Source organism: Bos taurus, chromosome 1, assembly GCF_002263795.3.
Source record: "Bos taurus isolate L1 Dominette 01449 registration number 42190680 breed Hereford chromosome 1, ARS-UCD2.0, whole genome shotgun sequence".
NCBI lineage: Eukaryota > Metazoa > Chordata > Mammalia > Artiodactyla > Bovidae > Bos > Bos taurus.
Genome location: NC_037328.1, coordinates 43,186,659 through 43,202,247, shown reverse-complemented (window position 1 = coordinate 43,202,247; position 15,589 = coordinate 43,186,659). Strand labels below are relative to the sequence as shown.

The 15,589-nt window shown below is 42.2% G+C and overlaps 1 protein-coding gene and 1 non-coding gene across 2 annotated transcripts in view; both read left to right on the top strand.

Moving 5' to 3' along the window:
* Positions 1-7,450: 7,450 nt before the first annotated feature.
* DCBLD2 (discoidin, CUB and LCCL domain containing 2) overlaps positions 7,451-15,589 on the top strand; it is an 82,714-nt gene continuing 74,575 nt past the window's right edge. Inside the window, exon 1 of the mRNA NM_001205911.3 lies at positions 7,451-7,690. Coding sequence (NP_001192840.3) covers positions 7,474-7,690 — 217 coding nt within the window. The 5' untranslated portion in view covers positions 7,451-7,473. The remainder of the gene's footprint in view (positions 7,691-15,589) is intronic.
* Positions 14,628-14,700, top strand: TRNAE-UUC (transfer RNA glutamic acid (anticodon UUC)). Its single transcript has one exon. It is a non-coding gene; the product is annotated as a tRNA-Glu (tRNA).

Genomic DNA, 15,589 nt, shown 5'->3' with positions numbered 1-15,589 from the left:
CTGAGCGCTACATTTGACTGACAAGGCTCACTGAAAGAAACTTACAAGAGAGGGAGAAAAATGTATCCAAACCACTTCCTTCTGTGGAAATGAAGAAAGTCTCCTCAGCAGAATTCAGACATTTAGCAACCATCTTGGTTGTAAACATTTGTCCAAACAGTCAACAGGACAAAGAAAATGCTCCTGTGAAAACAGTAACCAGATCTTAGGGCTCTGGTCTTTGAAGTTTGAAATATTTCCCTAGAACTGCCACATTCTCTTTCTCCCATTCCTCTAGAAGATCACAAAAGTAAATTCTCATTTGTTCTCTCTTTCTGTTATCCTGCCAAAAATACACATTCACTGATAAAACCCACCAGTGATTCATTACATATCATCATCCCAAGGTTTCCAGTATAAATGCCATATTAAATGAGCCTCTTCTGTTTTATTAATGCATAACAGACATTTAATAGCAATGATGGTGCCAAGGATTCTTACTGTATCATACCATTAAAACCCAGATGTTCTGGTACAGTCAGAAGCAAATACACCAGCCCCCAGCTTCTTTTCCTCCATCTTATTTCCTTAGAAGTGGCTGATCTGGGATTCATTTGAAAGCAGAAATAGTGGTATGTTACCTCTGTTTTCATATTTCTCCTTTTCTCTACAGGTCAATTTCATTTTCACTATTCCTCCACTTATCAATTAAGGAAGAAAGAATGAGAGGAACAGAGAGAGGACAAAAAAGGGGAGTAAGGTCTTGGAATTAAAATTTAAGGTGAGACTCTACTTATTTTTAAATTTCTTAACATGGATTAAACAAACATAAATATATTAAAATGATATATATTTCAGTTTTCTTATATTTCATATACAACTACCCCATGCATGCCTTTTCCCAGAGCCTCCATCCAAAGTATTCATTCACTTACCAGTCCATGAACAGAGTCACCGTGACTGCTACAAGTCCTAGTGCGTTGTCAGTGAGCTCCTGTGTCGTGAAGGCATTAATTACTCAGTATGTGTTTTCTATGTTGGTCTTGTCCCCATGGGAACCCCTAAAGTACATGCCTTTTTGAGACTCTGTAGGAAGGAGCTTGGACCAGGGTCTCCTTTGTGGAAGCACTTTAGCTTCCAGGGGTTGCTCAGATGATGGCCCTCCTCTAGAACCATCTACTCTGGGTCCTGCTTAGAATCCTCAGTTCTAATCTAGCCCAGCCATCTGAGTCATGCGTGTTAATAGTCCTGGACAAGTAATGCCTCAGCAGATGTCAACCCTCCACCCCCACCCCCACCCCCACACACACCAAGCCCCAGAGATGAGGAAGATGACAAAATTGGCCTGAGTAACATGCAGGCAGTGAGAAACCTCATATAAACTAGAATTCTACCCTCCCCAGGCATTGTCCTAGAAATGAGTATCTGTTATACTCTACTGGTGTGAGGTGTTCCAAGATTCTGGCCCTCTCAGTGTGGTCTTTTGTGGTCATTTTTGCAAACTTAGTAGAATAACAATGTTCAGAAGTGAGAAGAGAACAGAGGCAGAAAGAATTTCTACCTACTTGCTCTGCTTACAGTTCCCTCATTCAGACAGTAATGGGGCCTCCACAGATGGTCTTCAGCCAGAGTTCTGTACTCTGTATTTCCTAAATCCCAGGAAATGGAAGCATAAGAATACATACTGAAGTTGTTCAATGATCTCAGTCATCAAGATATTTTGATTTCACCTCTCTCTATATAACTCTGAGTTGCTCCTTTCCCCCTCATCCCCTTCCTGCCATTGACCTCAGTTAGAACCTCTTTAGCTCTCTATTCTCCACTTTTAATAACCCTTTAAAATTCCAGATAGTCTGTAAAACAGGGACGAAAAAAAGAGATGAAGAATGTAAGTGCTCCTACCTCTTGTGCTAGGCATATGTAGGTATGTGTTGCCAGGATCTTTTCATCCTATGATAACAAGGAGTCGAGGCACCTACAGCCCAGCTTCCCTGTTCCAGGAAGGCTTCTCTAACCTGTTAGCTCACAGAGGAAGACTCTGCCTCTGGTGCAGCTCTGTGTAGTCGATAGAACACCATCCTGAGATTCATAAAATCTTGCTCTGTCCACCACCTCTGTGACCTCAAGGTTATCTCTCAATGCCTGATGAAAGGAGTTGTCCAACAAACAAGACAGGTTGTCTCAGAGAGAACGGCAATACCTGGAAGTCTTAGCACATGACTGATTGCCTGTCACATCAGTACATATTCAACTGTCCCCGTACTGAACTCATAGCCTTGTCTTCTACATTCTCATCCAACCAGTTTCCCTTGCTGTGTGATAGGCACTGCCTTCTACTTAGAAACCTGAGCATCTTCTTCAACTCCTCCTTACTCACCATATTGAGGCAGTAAAACATTCATAAACATTCCTTGAAAACTCTCCCCTTTCCAAAGCCCACTGGAATTGCTGTTCAGACCCACCATCACTCCCTTTAATTACACAGATCATGGGGCTAGTCTCTGCACTGGCTCTTCCTGTCTCCACAGTCTCTCTTCCTCCAGTCCATTCCTCACCTACCTATCCGGTTGAGCTTTCTAAAGTAAAGATTGATAATGTCACTCTTTCTTAGAATCCTTCAGTTGCTTCTCAATACTACAGAATAAAATTCTGACTTCTTCAGTTCAGTTCAGTTCAGTCGCTCAGTCGTGTCCGACTCTTTGCAATGCCAGGCTTCCTTGTCCATCACCAACTCCTGAAGCCTGCTCAAACTCATGTCCATCGAGTCAGTGATGCCATCCAACCATCTCATTCTCTTGTAGATCTTGTCCCTACCCACTTTTCCACACTAGTCTCCAGTTGCTCCCACTAAGTCAGCAATAGTTACCCTCATTCAGCTCCATCAGCGCCATTTGCCATGGGGTCTGTGGGCCAGCCTACTTTACAGCTGGCCTGAGACCACCTTCCTCACTTTGTCTTCTCATTCAGGACTTGGTAGAGGTTCATCCTTGCCATGACGGGTTCCTTGAACTCCTTCCATTTGATATTGGGTCATCAGTCCATACTTCCAACATGGCACTGATAGCAACAAATTTCTTTATATGTTTGCCTCCCCCATACAATGTTGGCTCCTTTGACTGAACTTTGTTTGCTTACTGTCCATGTTAGGCCTTAAGCACAGTCGGGTTTTATAGGCATTCAATAAATGCTAATTGAATAAAAACTGGTGGAAGGGTTTTAGTGTATGAGGGGTTAGCAGGGGAATTGAAAAAGATGACCTCCAAAGTCCTTTTGAATTCTCAGATTTTCATTTGAGGATCTTAGTCTTATGACCCTCACCCATAACTTCAAGGTATTCCTCAACCTGAGCTTTAGACTAAAATGTTAACCTGCCTGTTATATAACATAATGTACTAGCTGAGTGAACATCCCAAGTTCAGTATGTCCAGAATTTTTATTTATTTATTTATTGCTGTACTGGGTCTTTGATACTGCACTCAGGCTTTCTCTAGGTTCAGCAAGCTGGGGCTACTCTCCAGTTGCAATGCACGGGCTTCTAATTATGGTGGCTTCTCTTGTTATGGAGCACCGGCTCTAGGTAGGCAGTCTTCAGTAGCTGAGGCACACAGGCTCAGTGGTCTCATACAGGCTTAGTTGTTCCGAGGCATATGGAATTTTCCTGGACCAAGGAATGAACCCATGTCCCCTGCATTGGCAGGTGGATTCTTAAACACTGGACCATAATGGAAGTCCAGTATGTCCAAAACTGACTCGCTCTCTCATACAACCTAATTCACCTTTCCAGTTTTTTAATGACACCATCCATTTTTAGGGTCCCATGTTAAAAACATCCCAGTTAGTCAGTTCAGTAACTCAGTCATGTCCGACTCTTTGTGACCCCATGGACTGCAGCATGCCAGGATTCCCTGTCCATTACCAACTCCCGGAGCAGTTTACTCAAACTCATGTCCATTGAGTCGGTGATGCCATCCAATCATCTCATCCTCTGTTATCCCTTTCTCCTCCCGCCTTCAATATTTCCCAGCATCAGGGTCTTTTTAAATGAGTCAGTTATTTGCATCGGGTGGCCAAGGTATTGGAGTTTCAGCTTCAGCATCTGTCCTTCCAATGAATATTCAGGACTGATTTCCTTTAGGATGGACTGGTTGGATCTCCTTGCAGTCCAAGGGACTCTTAAGAGTCTTCTCTGACACCACAGTTCAAAAGCATTAATTCTTTGGCATTCAGTTTTCTTTATAGTCCAACTCTCACATCCATACATGACCACTGGAAAAACCATAGCTTTGACTAGGGACCTTTGTTGGTAAAGTAACATCTCTGCTTTTTAATATGCCATCTAGGTTGGTCATAACTAGCGTGTTTTAGTTTCATGGCTGCAGTCACCATCTGCAGTGATCTTGGAGCCTTAAAAAATAAAGTCTGTCACTGTTTCCACTGTTTCTCCATCTATTTGCCATGAAGTGATGGGACCAGATGCCATGATCTTAGTTTTCTGAATGTTGAGCTTTAAGCCAAATTTTTTACTCTCCTCTTTCACTTTCATCAAGAGGCTCTTTATTTCTTCTTTGCTTTCTGCCATAAGGGTGGTGTCATCTGCATTTCTGAAGTTATTGATATTTCTCCCAGCAACCTTGATTCCAGCTTATGCTTCATCCAGCCCAGCGTTTCTCATGACATACTCTGCATATAAGTTAAATAAGCAGGGTGACAATATACAGCCTTGATGTACTCCTTTCCCTGTTTGGGACCAGTCCAGTCCCTATTTGGAACCAGTCCAGTCCCTATTTGGACTGTTCCATGTCCAGTTCTAACTGTTGCTTCCTGTTGCTTCCTGACCTGCATACAAATTTCTCAAAAGGTAAGTCAGGTAGTCTGGTAGTCCCATCTCTTGAAGAATTTTCCACAGTTTATTGTGATCCACACAGTCAAAGGCTTTGGCATAGTCAATAAAGCAGAAGTAGATGTTTTTCTGGAGCTCTCTTGCTTTTTCAATGATCCAACGAATGTTGGCAATTTGATCTCTGGTTTCTCTGCCTTTTCTAAATCCAGCTTGAACATCTGGAAGTTCATCGTTCACATACTGTTGAGGCCTGGCTTGGAGAATTTTGAGCATTACTTTATTAGTGTGTGAGATGAGTACAATTGTGCAGTAGTTTGAGCATTCTTTGGCATTGCCTTTCTTTGGGGCTGAAAGGAAAACTGACCTTTTCCAGTCCTGTGGCCACTGCTGAGTTTTTCAAATTTGAAGCATATTGAGTGCAACACTTTCCCGGCACCATCTTTTAGGATTTGAAATAGCTCAACTGGAATTCCATCACCTCCACTAGCTTTGTTTGTAGTGATGCTTCCTAAGGCCCATTTGACTTTGAATTTCAGGATGTCTGGCTCTAGGTGAGTGATCACACCTTTGTGATTATCTGGGTTGTGAAGATCTATTTTGTATAGTTCTGTGTATGCTTGCCACCTCTTCTTAATATCTTCTGCTTCTGTTAGGTCCATACCATTTTTGTCCTTTATTGTGCCCATCTTGCATGCAATGATCAGGCAAATTTGGCCTTGGAGTACCGAATATAGCAGGGCAAAGGCTAACAGAGTTTCGCCAAGAGAATGCACTGGTCATAGTAAACACCTTCTTCCAACAACACAAGAGAAGACTCTACACATGGACACCACCAGATGGTCAACACAGAAATCAAGAAGATTGATTATATTCTTTGCAGCCAAAGATGGGAAGCTCTATGCAGTCAGCAAGAACAAGACTGGGAGCCGACTGTGGCTGAGATCATGAACTCCTTATTGCCAAATTCAGACTTAAATTGAAAAAAGTAGGGAAAACCACTAGACCATTCAGGTATGACCTAAATCAAATCCCTTATGACTATACAGTGAAAGTGACAAATAGATTCAAGGGATTAGCTCTGATAGAGTGCCTGAAGAGCTATGGAAGGAGGTTTGTGACATTATACAGAAGGCGGTGAGTAACACCATTCCCAAGAGGAAGAAATGCAAAAAGGCAAAATGTTTGTCTGAGGAGGCCTTACAGAAAGCTGAGGAAAAAAAGAGAAGCGAAAGCCAAAGGGGAAAAGGAAAGATACACCCATCTGAATGCAGAGTTCCAAAGAAAAGTGAGGAGAGATAAGAAAAACATCCTAAATGGCATCTTTCTCCTAAAACCAGTTCTGCCTAGTCCTTTGCTTTCCCCTTTCCCAAAGCCTGTTCTCTCTCTTTTTTTTTTTTCTTTTGGTTACTCCATCTTCTTAACAGCCTCCATCTGATTACTCGCGACTCTAGTTAGTATTTATTTTATTCTGATTTTCATGATGCATTTCCATCTCTGTCCCAACACAAGATCTTGGAAGATTTCTGTATTATGACTGCAAATCCCACAACTTGTACGTTTGCAGGTACACAGCAGGTGACCAACAAGTCTTGGTAGAATGGCTTAGTGAATGTTAGGAAGTCAGGTTTAAATTGCTTTAGGGGCATGGATCTTGTCATATACTTTTTTTTCCGGCCATCCTCCGGCCCACATTAACATAGTAAAAGGCATAGGAAACAGTAAATACATATATATCTTACACTGAACACTGTATCTGTTATTGTAACTGGGAGTTGCTGCAACAACTGGATGTAATTTTTAAAAAAAATGCTCTGCTATTGAGGAAAAAAAAGTCCCTCAGACTCAGCTCCCAGCTAAAATCATCCAGAATCCAGGTTTCCCACCCCTTCCAGTGGCCTGATGTGCGACGTGGGAGGAGCAATGAGCAAGTTGGGCCAGAGCAGCAGGGAGAGCGGGCTAGGGGAAGTCCCGGAAGTCATTGACCAGAGCAAGCAACCGCCTCTCCGGGATCAGCTTGGGCTGAAGTCCCAACAATAACAGGCGCGCGGGTCGGGCGGGGGCTGTCGGGGGCTAGAGTTTGGGGGCGGAACCCGTTTTGGGGGAGGCGGGTGGGACGCTTCCCAAGGCCGCAGGGGATTGGAGGAGAGAGATGAGGGGCGGTGGAGATCGAGGAGTGGGCCGGGGAGCTAACGGGTCGACCGAGGCGAACGAGTGTTGATTGGGTGGCACAGAGGGAGACGGACCAGAGCTGCCCGGGGATTGGCCGGGGTGGGCTGTGAAGGCGTGGCCAGCACGCGCGAGAGGGAGCGCGAGGGAGCGGGCGGCCGGCCTGCCTGCCAGCCAGCCCGAGCCCAGGACGAGCGCGGTGGGCAGGGGTCGGATTGCTGAACGCGGCTCTGGAGGCGCGTCGCCCCAGCTGTCCTCCGCGGCTCGAGCACCCCATTTCTCTCCCTCCCCTCCCTAGCGCTCCGGCCTGGGGTCCCGGGGAGGGGAGCGGAGGGAAGGGACGAAGAAGAAGGAGGTTTCGCGGAGTGCGGGCGGCGTGGGGCGAAGCGCGCGCTGCCTCTTGCTCTCCCGCCGCTGCTTTTGCCTCCTCGCCCGGTGCCGCGGCCCCGGGGCGGCCGCACTATGCAGGCGGACTGCCGGCCGCCGCGATGGCGAGCCGGGCGGTGGTGAGAGCCGGGCACAGCCCTCAACGTTTCCTAGTCCGGGCCGCGGTCGCCGCCCCCGCCCGGGCCGCGTTCCCCCTCTCCCGCTCCTACCCCCTCCCTTTTCGCTCCAACTCCTCCTCCACCTCCTTCCCCAGGCCTCTGTTCCTCCTCCTCTTACTTATCCTGCTCTTGCTGCTCGAGGACGCCGGAGCCCAGCAAGGTGAGTTCTTCCCAAGGAGTGCGCTGCGCGCGGGGCCCCGGGGGCCGTGGGGGCGCCGTGGGAGCCTCTGGGGCGCAGGGTGTCCGGGTCGTTACGGAATCTGCAGACGCGCAGGGTAGTTGTGCGCTTCGGTGCCTGGTCCCGCACTCGCTGGGTTGAATTGCAAAGCTTGGCAGGCTGTTTTTCCCCAAGTTGGCGAGGCTTTACTTTTGGGGGAGCCCATTCATTTTTTTTTTTGAAAAGAGGGAAGTGAGACCTTGCTATGAAGACCTCCTTTGGGCATTGGATTGTTCTGGGGAAAGTATTTGTGAGGAAAAGGAGAGGTTTTGGAGATGCGCTGTCTAATGTTAAGCTAAGTGGATGGATGGACAGAGTAAAACGGCCAGGTAATTGAATAGCATCTTAAATCCATTGAAGGGAGTTGACGACGATTATCTTTTGTGAAAGTGTCAAGTTCAAAATCGAATAGAGTTTATTCTGGTTATCTTTGAGTCTTGGATTTAGAACATGCCCTTTGCAACCCCTGCCTATTCAGGATGGTGGTCTAGATAGATTGTTTGGGTCAGACTCTGCGTCTGGGACCCAAGGCAGCGTGCTCTATTGCCCAGACGGAGCGATCCGTATTAAATGGGCAAGCCCTTACAGAAAGTGACAAAACTTCTTTCTTACTACAATCCTTCGAGAACCTATTCCAGAGCGTATAAAGCTATTTACTTAATAATCATAGTTGAAAGAGAATGCTGGGCTGATTTCTTCCCCCTTTTAGTACTTTTTTCAGGCATTGAACAGCAATTTTGAAAACAATTTGACATCAAATTATTGAACACATTTCTCCATTGAATTTCCATTTTATTACACTGAGAGAGATAAGAACTGGATTGTTGCTTAACACTTGGAAGATATTTGTTTGTTTGTTTTTAGGTTGATCTCCACGTTTAAGTCCAGCTTAATGTTGCTTTCATGTAGTTTTCAGTAGAGTATGGAATCATGGTCTTAAGCAGGTCATTGTGAAGATGCTAAAACTTTGACAGGCATGTGGAAATATAATGTAAATGGAAACAATGTATTTGGTAAACTGACCTCTTTCAGCTGTAGGCAGCATTCAGGTTTCAGTTAGATCATCTTCTTAATCGAATTCTTGAACATCAGCACTTAATAAATTAGAGTGAAATTCCTTTCCTTCATTAAAGTTTTAGAACCTATGCTTCTATTTTCCTCCTGGTAGAAAGAAAAAGCAAAACAGGATTATATTAACATATGGCTAACACTGATTGAATGGGTCTTATTTTGTGACAACCCTTAGTGATTTACATCTATTAACTCATTTAATCCTCACCACAGCCCTCTGAGTTAAGTATTGTTATCCCATTTCAAACATAAGGAAACTGAGACACCCATAAAATAAGTTATGTTGATACAAAGTATAACTACATAAGCAGGATACTCTGACCACTTTTACTTATTTCAGAATCTGAAAGTGTTTATGTCATGTTTAAAAAAAAAGATCTTTGAATAGTTTATAACTGATTAAATGTCTCCTCTGCAAATGAGACAATTGCCTTGTTTTTAGAGTTTCTCAAGCCTGGCCTAATTAAACATGCAACATTACCTTTTTTTTTTTTTAATTTTAGTTTTTACCAAGCATTTTAACAACTAGGGTATCTGGTTCTCTTTCACAGTGTCATGTTTATAAAAACATCTGTATAGATTAACACAAATAGAAATGATCCTGATAATTTAAAAGACCTGATTTCTAGTTCTCCCAAGTTGATTGGGTAAATTTTGTAAAATCACTTAAGTTGTTTGTACCTCAGTTTTCTACATCAGTGAAATGAGTATATGCCTGTTTCTTAGCTTGATAAAAATGAAATGCTAGTACATAGGAGTCTGGCAAAGGGTAAAGTACAAACAGCTATAACTGATTATCATTGTTATCATGAGCTTACTAAATTGATAAAGTAAGGGTCATTTAGGTATACATCACCTGAAAACCCAGAAATTGTATGGCATTTGAATTCCCCAATTTTAAAAAAATTGTATTTCTTACTCAGCGGATCCGGATGCAGTCTGTGGTGCCGTCCGTGTTACCGGTCTTAACAGATGTGCTTTAGGGTCCTCTGGGATTCTTCACATAACCTGGAAGGAAGTCTGACTTTGAAATGAGAAGCAGTGCTTTAAGATGCTTATAGAATTTTTTCTAATGGGGATGTCTACTATATTGTAATGTTAAGTTACAAGCTGGAGTTTTTACTCTATCAGAAGTCTTTATAATAAGATTGGAAGGAGATAATAAAATGATAAAAGTTGTCTTTCGATGGTAGAGTTGTAAGTAATTTCTTTATGCATTTTCCAGTGTTCTGCAAATTGCAATAAAAGTAAGCTGTGAGAAAGTGTTTTGTGATATACAGATTTTTTTTTTCCTTAGCCATCCTAGGTAGAAATGCATTTAATATGTATTTTGAGGTAGAAATGTATTTCAGGATTTTTTTCTTTTAATCTTTCAGACCTCATTTTGAAGTGGAAGATGCTACACTCATTCCAGTTAATGCCACACATTAATGCCATTCTTCAGCAGATTTTCTGCTGACCAAATGTTTTTTTTTTCTTTTTATTTGGTCTAGAATAAAATTTGTCATTGGTCTGAAAACTTGTCAACCTTTCACAACAGAGATGTATTTAATCTTACTTCATTAATATATTTGTAATTTCTGTTTATTCACATCTGTTTGACTATGATGCTGTTTTAGACATGGCTTATATTTGTGTCTTGAGTTCTGAGTTTGATATTAAGTTCATCTTCAAAGTCTTTCTTGTTTTTATTGAAAGCATTATTTACCTATAAAGTGTATGTCTCTCTAAAAAACTTAAATTGGTGGAACTTATGCTGATTGCCTATTTGTTACTGTAATAAGTTTACTTAATAGGAAGTTCCGCAACTGAATGAATTTAAGTCTTTGGTTTACATTATGACTGTAGGAATTTGTGTCGCCTCATCTCAAAAGCTCAGCTTCCTCATTTGTGTCATGGAAGGTTTGCCTACCTTCTGGGTTAGAATTTTTTTCATTGTGGCTGCGCTGAGCCTTCATTGCTTTTGTGCAGCTTTCTGTAGTTGCGGTGCATGGGCTTCTCTTTGCGGTGGCTTCTCTTACTGTGGAGCACAGGCTCTAGGGGGCTCGGGCTTCAGTAGTTGTGGCACGCACACTTAGTTGCTCCACAGACCAGGCAGGGATTGAACCCATGACCCCTGCATTGGCAGGCAGAATCTTATTCACTGCGCCACCAAGGAAGCCCGTAGATTAGAATGTTATTTGAATGTGGTAAAATATCAGGGGAATAAATTTTAAAAATCCATTGAGACTGACTTCTTTATGCCTATGAATAGAAAATATTCATGAAAGTAATTATTTTTGTTAGCTAATTTAATAAATCTGTCAAATTCTTTTTTAAAAAGAATCATTCAGTTTCACAATCATTTTTGAACTAATGTGTGAAAAAAATGTACAGTCTGTCAGTAGTGCCTTTATTTGCTTGTGATGCAGGGAAATAGTTTTTGAGCAGTATTTGTGAATTGTTGGAAATGAACACGTCCCAGTGCAAAGAACATTTATAATTATTACTAATATTGACATTAGGTTAATTTAGAATTAACCTAATTAATTATTTTTGGTCTGATGAAACATTAGGGCTCTTAAGTTCTTCCCTGGTGGCTCAAACAGTAAAGAATCTGCCTGCAATGCAGGAGACGTAAGTTTAATACCTGGGTCTGGAAGATCCCTTGGAGGAGGTCACGGCAACCCACTCCTGTATTCTAGCCTTGAAAACTCCATGAACAGAGGAGGTTGGAGGTCTACAGTCCATGGGGTTGCAAAGAGTCAGACATAGCTGAGCAACTAACACTAGGGCTCTTATATATAGTTTTTTTGAGAGGCAAAAATCAAAGCATGCTTTTTCTTCTCTATTTCTGATGAATTTTGCATAGTGGAGATTAGAAATATAGCACATATTCCATGTGTTAATGATCAAATTTAAAATCCATATTTTAAAAGCTTGTAAATTAAAAATTAATTGTAAAATTACAGGTTAATGATTTTTAGGTAGATTTCCCAATGTTATCAACAGAGAGGAAACTTTATTTTGTTCTGGAAATATTGAATAGTTCTGTGTGAACATTTAAGTTTCATTCTAAAAGACCAACAAAATGTGTTAAAGTATCAGTACTAGAATTTAAAAGATAATGAATTAATTAATTTCCAAAAAGAAAGCATCAGATTATAGTATGATGAGGAAAGTCTTGATTTACATAGAGTTAGACTTTAAATATAAGATTGTACTTTACAAAATAAACCTAGGGTATGAAAGTTCAGGTGGTAATCCTAGGTATTAATTAAATGCATGCAAATAGATGGTTTTCACTTCCACTTCTTGACTAGTTGGAAGAATGTGGACTGATAACATGAAACTATATAGATCAGGAAAAGCTTTGTAGAGGGAGTGATATTTGCTAAATGTGATTGTTGATATAGGAAGTGAGACCACTTGGCAGTTTTTCTTGTGTGGCTCACAGATTCAGTTTATTTTATAACAACCTTATGGCCTTAGCATTTTATTTATTTTAAAAATATCATACAGATAACAATTAGATAACAATTACTCAAAACCAAAAATTTAACTAATAATTACAGTCTTACCTCTAATCTATCAATTTATAATTTTTGTTGGGCTTCCTTTGTGGCTTAGCTGGTAAAGAATCCACCTGCAATGCAGGAGACTGGGGTTCAATCCCTGGGTTGGGAAGATCCCCTGGAGAAGGGAAAGGCTACCCACTCCTTTCCCTGGAGTATACTCCTTTCCCAGTATTCTGGCCTGGAGAATTCCATGAACTGTATAGTTCATGGGGTCGCAAAGAGTCAGACATGACTGAGCGACTTTCACTTCACTTTACTTCATCTTCCTTTCTAGTCCATGTTCACACACCTACATAATCTTATGTGGTTGTAATCTTAGTAGTGTGGTGTTATGTTCTGCAAACATACATGTTAAAATTAATATAGGCTGATTTAGTAAACAGAAGGCTACTTTGAAAATATGGCAAGACAAAAATTTTGAAATTAAAAATTTTTTCACAGGACATTTATTCTTTATGAAGTAATTACTATATTGTTCAAAAACTGCTATTACATTATTTTCTTTAATCCATTTGATTAAATTCTTCATTTACGATAGGATCTTTAAGAAAGTATGTCAGTTCAAACGATTAGTTTAGAAACCCACATAATGCTAATTTTCCAGGTCCTTATGTGGATTGAATCAGTATACTCTATTAGTACAAAAAAATACAAATAGTCACATAAACTCGAACTTAATGAATGCCAGTGTCCACTGAAGCAGACGGATAATGGAATGATCTTAACAGGCTGCTAAAGCATCGCCTGCTAGATCCACCTGCACTCTGAAGGTACGTAGTTGGAAGAAGATCTTTGGCTAGCTGCTTGAGTTACTGGAAAGACCAAGATGCACAGTCCCTCAACTGCTTTCTAAGGAGAGGAGGCTCAGCGTTCCTTGCTTCTGTGGAGTACAGTTTCTGGGAGTTTGCAGTCAGGACTTAATTGCTTGGGATCAACTCTCAGCATGAGAGAGTTCCAACTATAAACTCCCAGGGTGTGTGCACATATGTTAACACAGCCCCAAGATAGTTATGAACGAGTAAAATACTGTCATTGTCTTCAGGGATCCTGCAGTCTAGTTGGGGTAATAATCATCTTCGAGTTGGAGCGTGTGTGTAAATAGTCAGGGAAAGTTGCACAGTGCTGTGAGTTTGAAAAGGAGGGTAAGCTCACAGTGCCTAGGGAAGTAGGAGAAACCTTGCTGATAAAATGGTTTTAAGCAGATCAGCTGTTAGGGTCAGTAGATTCCTAGTTCACAGGGATGAGTGACATTTAAGGAGTAAGATCACAGCATCAGAACAGCAAGGAGTCAGGAAACTTGTGAGTGTCAAAGCCAGCCCTGCTGCGGTGAGTAGCATGCCTCAGCCTCTGGCCCTGGCCCACTGCTTCCTCCGCAAGCCCCATACCCTGCACTCTTGCCCCATATTTGGGCAAATATTTGTTGGTTCTTTTCTGAGGGCTATGGTTCTGTGCACTGGGGCACTGCCCTCTTGGAGCTCTGTTAATACTTCCGTAGTATGTCCAGTAGCCCCTTTACCACCTAAGATAAAATCTACCATCTTCCCAGTATCTAGACTCCTGTGCTTTTATAGCGAGAGGAGTCCTTTGCGTTTTATATATATTTTTTCAGAATCTGGCCCCTCCCTTCCTTCTCTGACTTTATCTCATCCCTCACCCTTTATATATATATATATATAGTTCTGTGTAAAACTGAGATTTTTATTCCTCTCATATGTAATTTGATCCTGTTTTACCTTGTTCTCTCTACTGATCTCTTTACATGTATCATTTTCTCTACTTGAAGAGAAAGAGCCCCTTTCCTTATCTGCTTGGTCACCTCCTTGTTATTTAGTTGCTGAGTCGTGTCCAACTCTTTGTGACCCCATGGACTGTAGCCCGCCAGGCTCCTCTGTCTATGAGATTTCCCAGGCAAGAATACTGGAGTGGGTTGCCGTTTACTTCTCCAGGGGATCTTCCCGACCCAGGGATTGAACCCATGTGTCCTGCTTGGGAGGCAGACTCTTTACCATTAAGCCCCCTGGGAAGCAGTAACCTCTTATCATCCTTCAAACCTTCCTCAGTATCATCCTCTCTGAGAAGAGTTCTCTTGTCACCACATGCACTCATCTCCAGATGGTAATTCCTAGTTTTTTCTGTTCAGTCATTAATCACAATGTATATTAAATATTTATATCTGGCAGAGTTTTATTTACTTTCTAAATTCTAATACTTACCATGATGTCCGTCATTCAAAAATGTGAATTTAGGGTAACTCCCTGATGGTCCAGTGGTTAGGACATGGTGCTTTCATTGCCAAGGGCCTGGGTTCAGGCCCTGGTCAGGGAACTAAAATTCCACAAATCACTCAGCCGGGCCAAAAAAAAAAAAAAATTCAGAACTCATTTCTGCAGTGAATTTGCTGCCCCAAGCATGTTATTCATTAGTCTCTGGGCACCTGCATGTCCTTCACACTGTTGTCCTTTGTCTGATTCCCTCAGAGCCTGGGCTTCTTAGTTCCATGGAAATAGAGCCTTTTCTTGAACCTTAACCTGCTTGCACAGGGCCTGACATTCTGCCCAGTGTTCTCCCAGCCACCCTCTTCCCAGGAGTTAGACTCTTTTGCTTTCATAATGAGAGGAGTCCCCCCTCAACTGGAACTCTGAACAAAGCCACGGCTGCTATTTAGAGAACACTGCTGTGTTGCCCTGTCAAATAAGTTGGTCTTTAAGAGCTGTGCTAAGCCAAAATCAATGAAAGCCAGTGAGGTGCACTCCTTTGCCCTCTCATTCAGATTTTGATTTGAATAGTCACCTCCAGCTTTATAAAACTCCCTAGTTTTGGTTCTAGTTGTTGCCTGCCTCCTTTTTCTTTGCTGGCTGAAATTCCTGGAGCACATTCAGGTAGCTTCACTAATCTGGTGTCAGAGGAAAGTAATGCGAAACAGGCTGGAAAAGTCAGTGGGGACAAGATTGTGGAGGACTTCCACTGCAGGGCAGACTGAAGCGTTTGTACCTATGTGATATTAGCAGTGACATCACCCTTAGCTACCTCTGCTTCTACCCAGTCCCTTTGCCCATTTCTGGATCACCTGTCTCAGCCCAGGTCCATCATCCCATTGATGCTTTTCTCCATGTCCTGGATAGATCCTAAACCTGGCCCACATGCCAGTCCCCACCGCTTTCTCCTGTTCTGAATAGCTCAAGGTTGCTGGAGAAAGGCGTGTGACCTTTGTGAC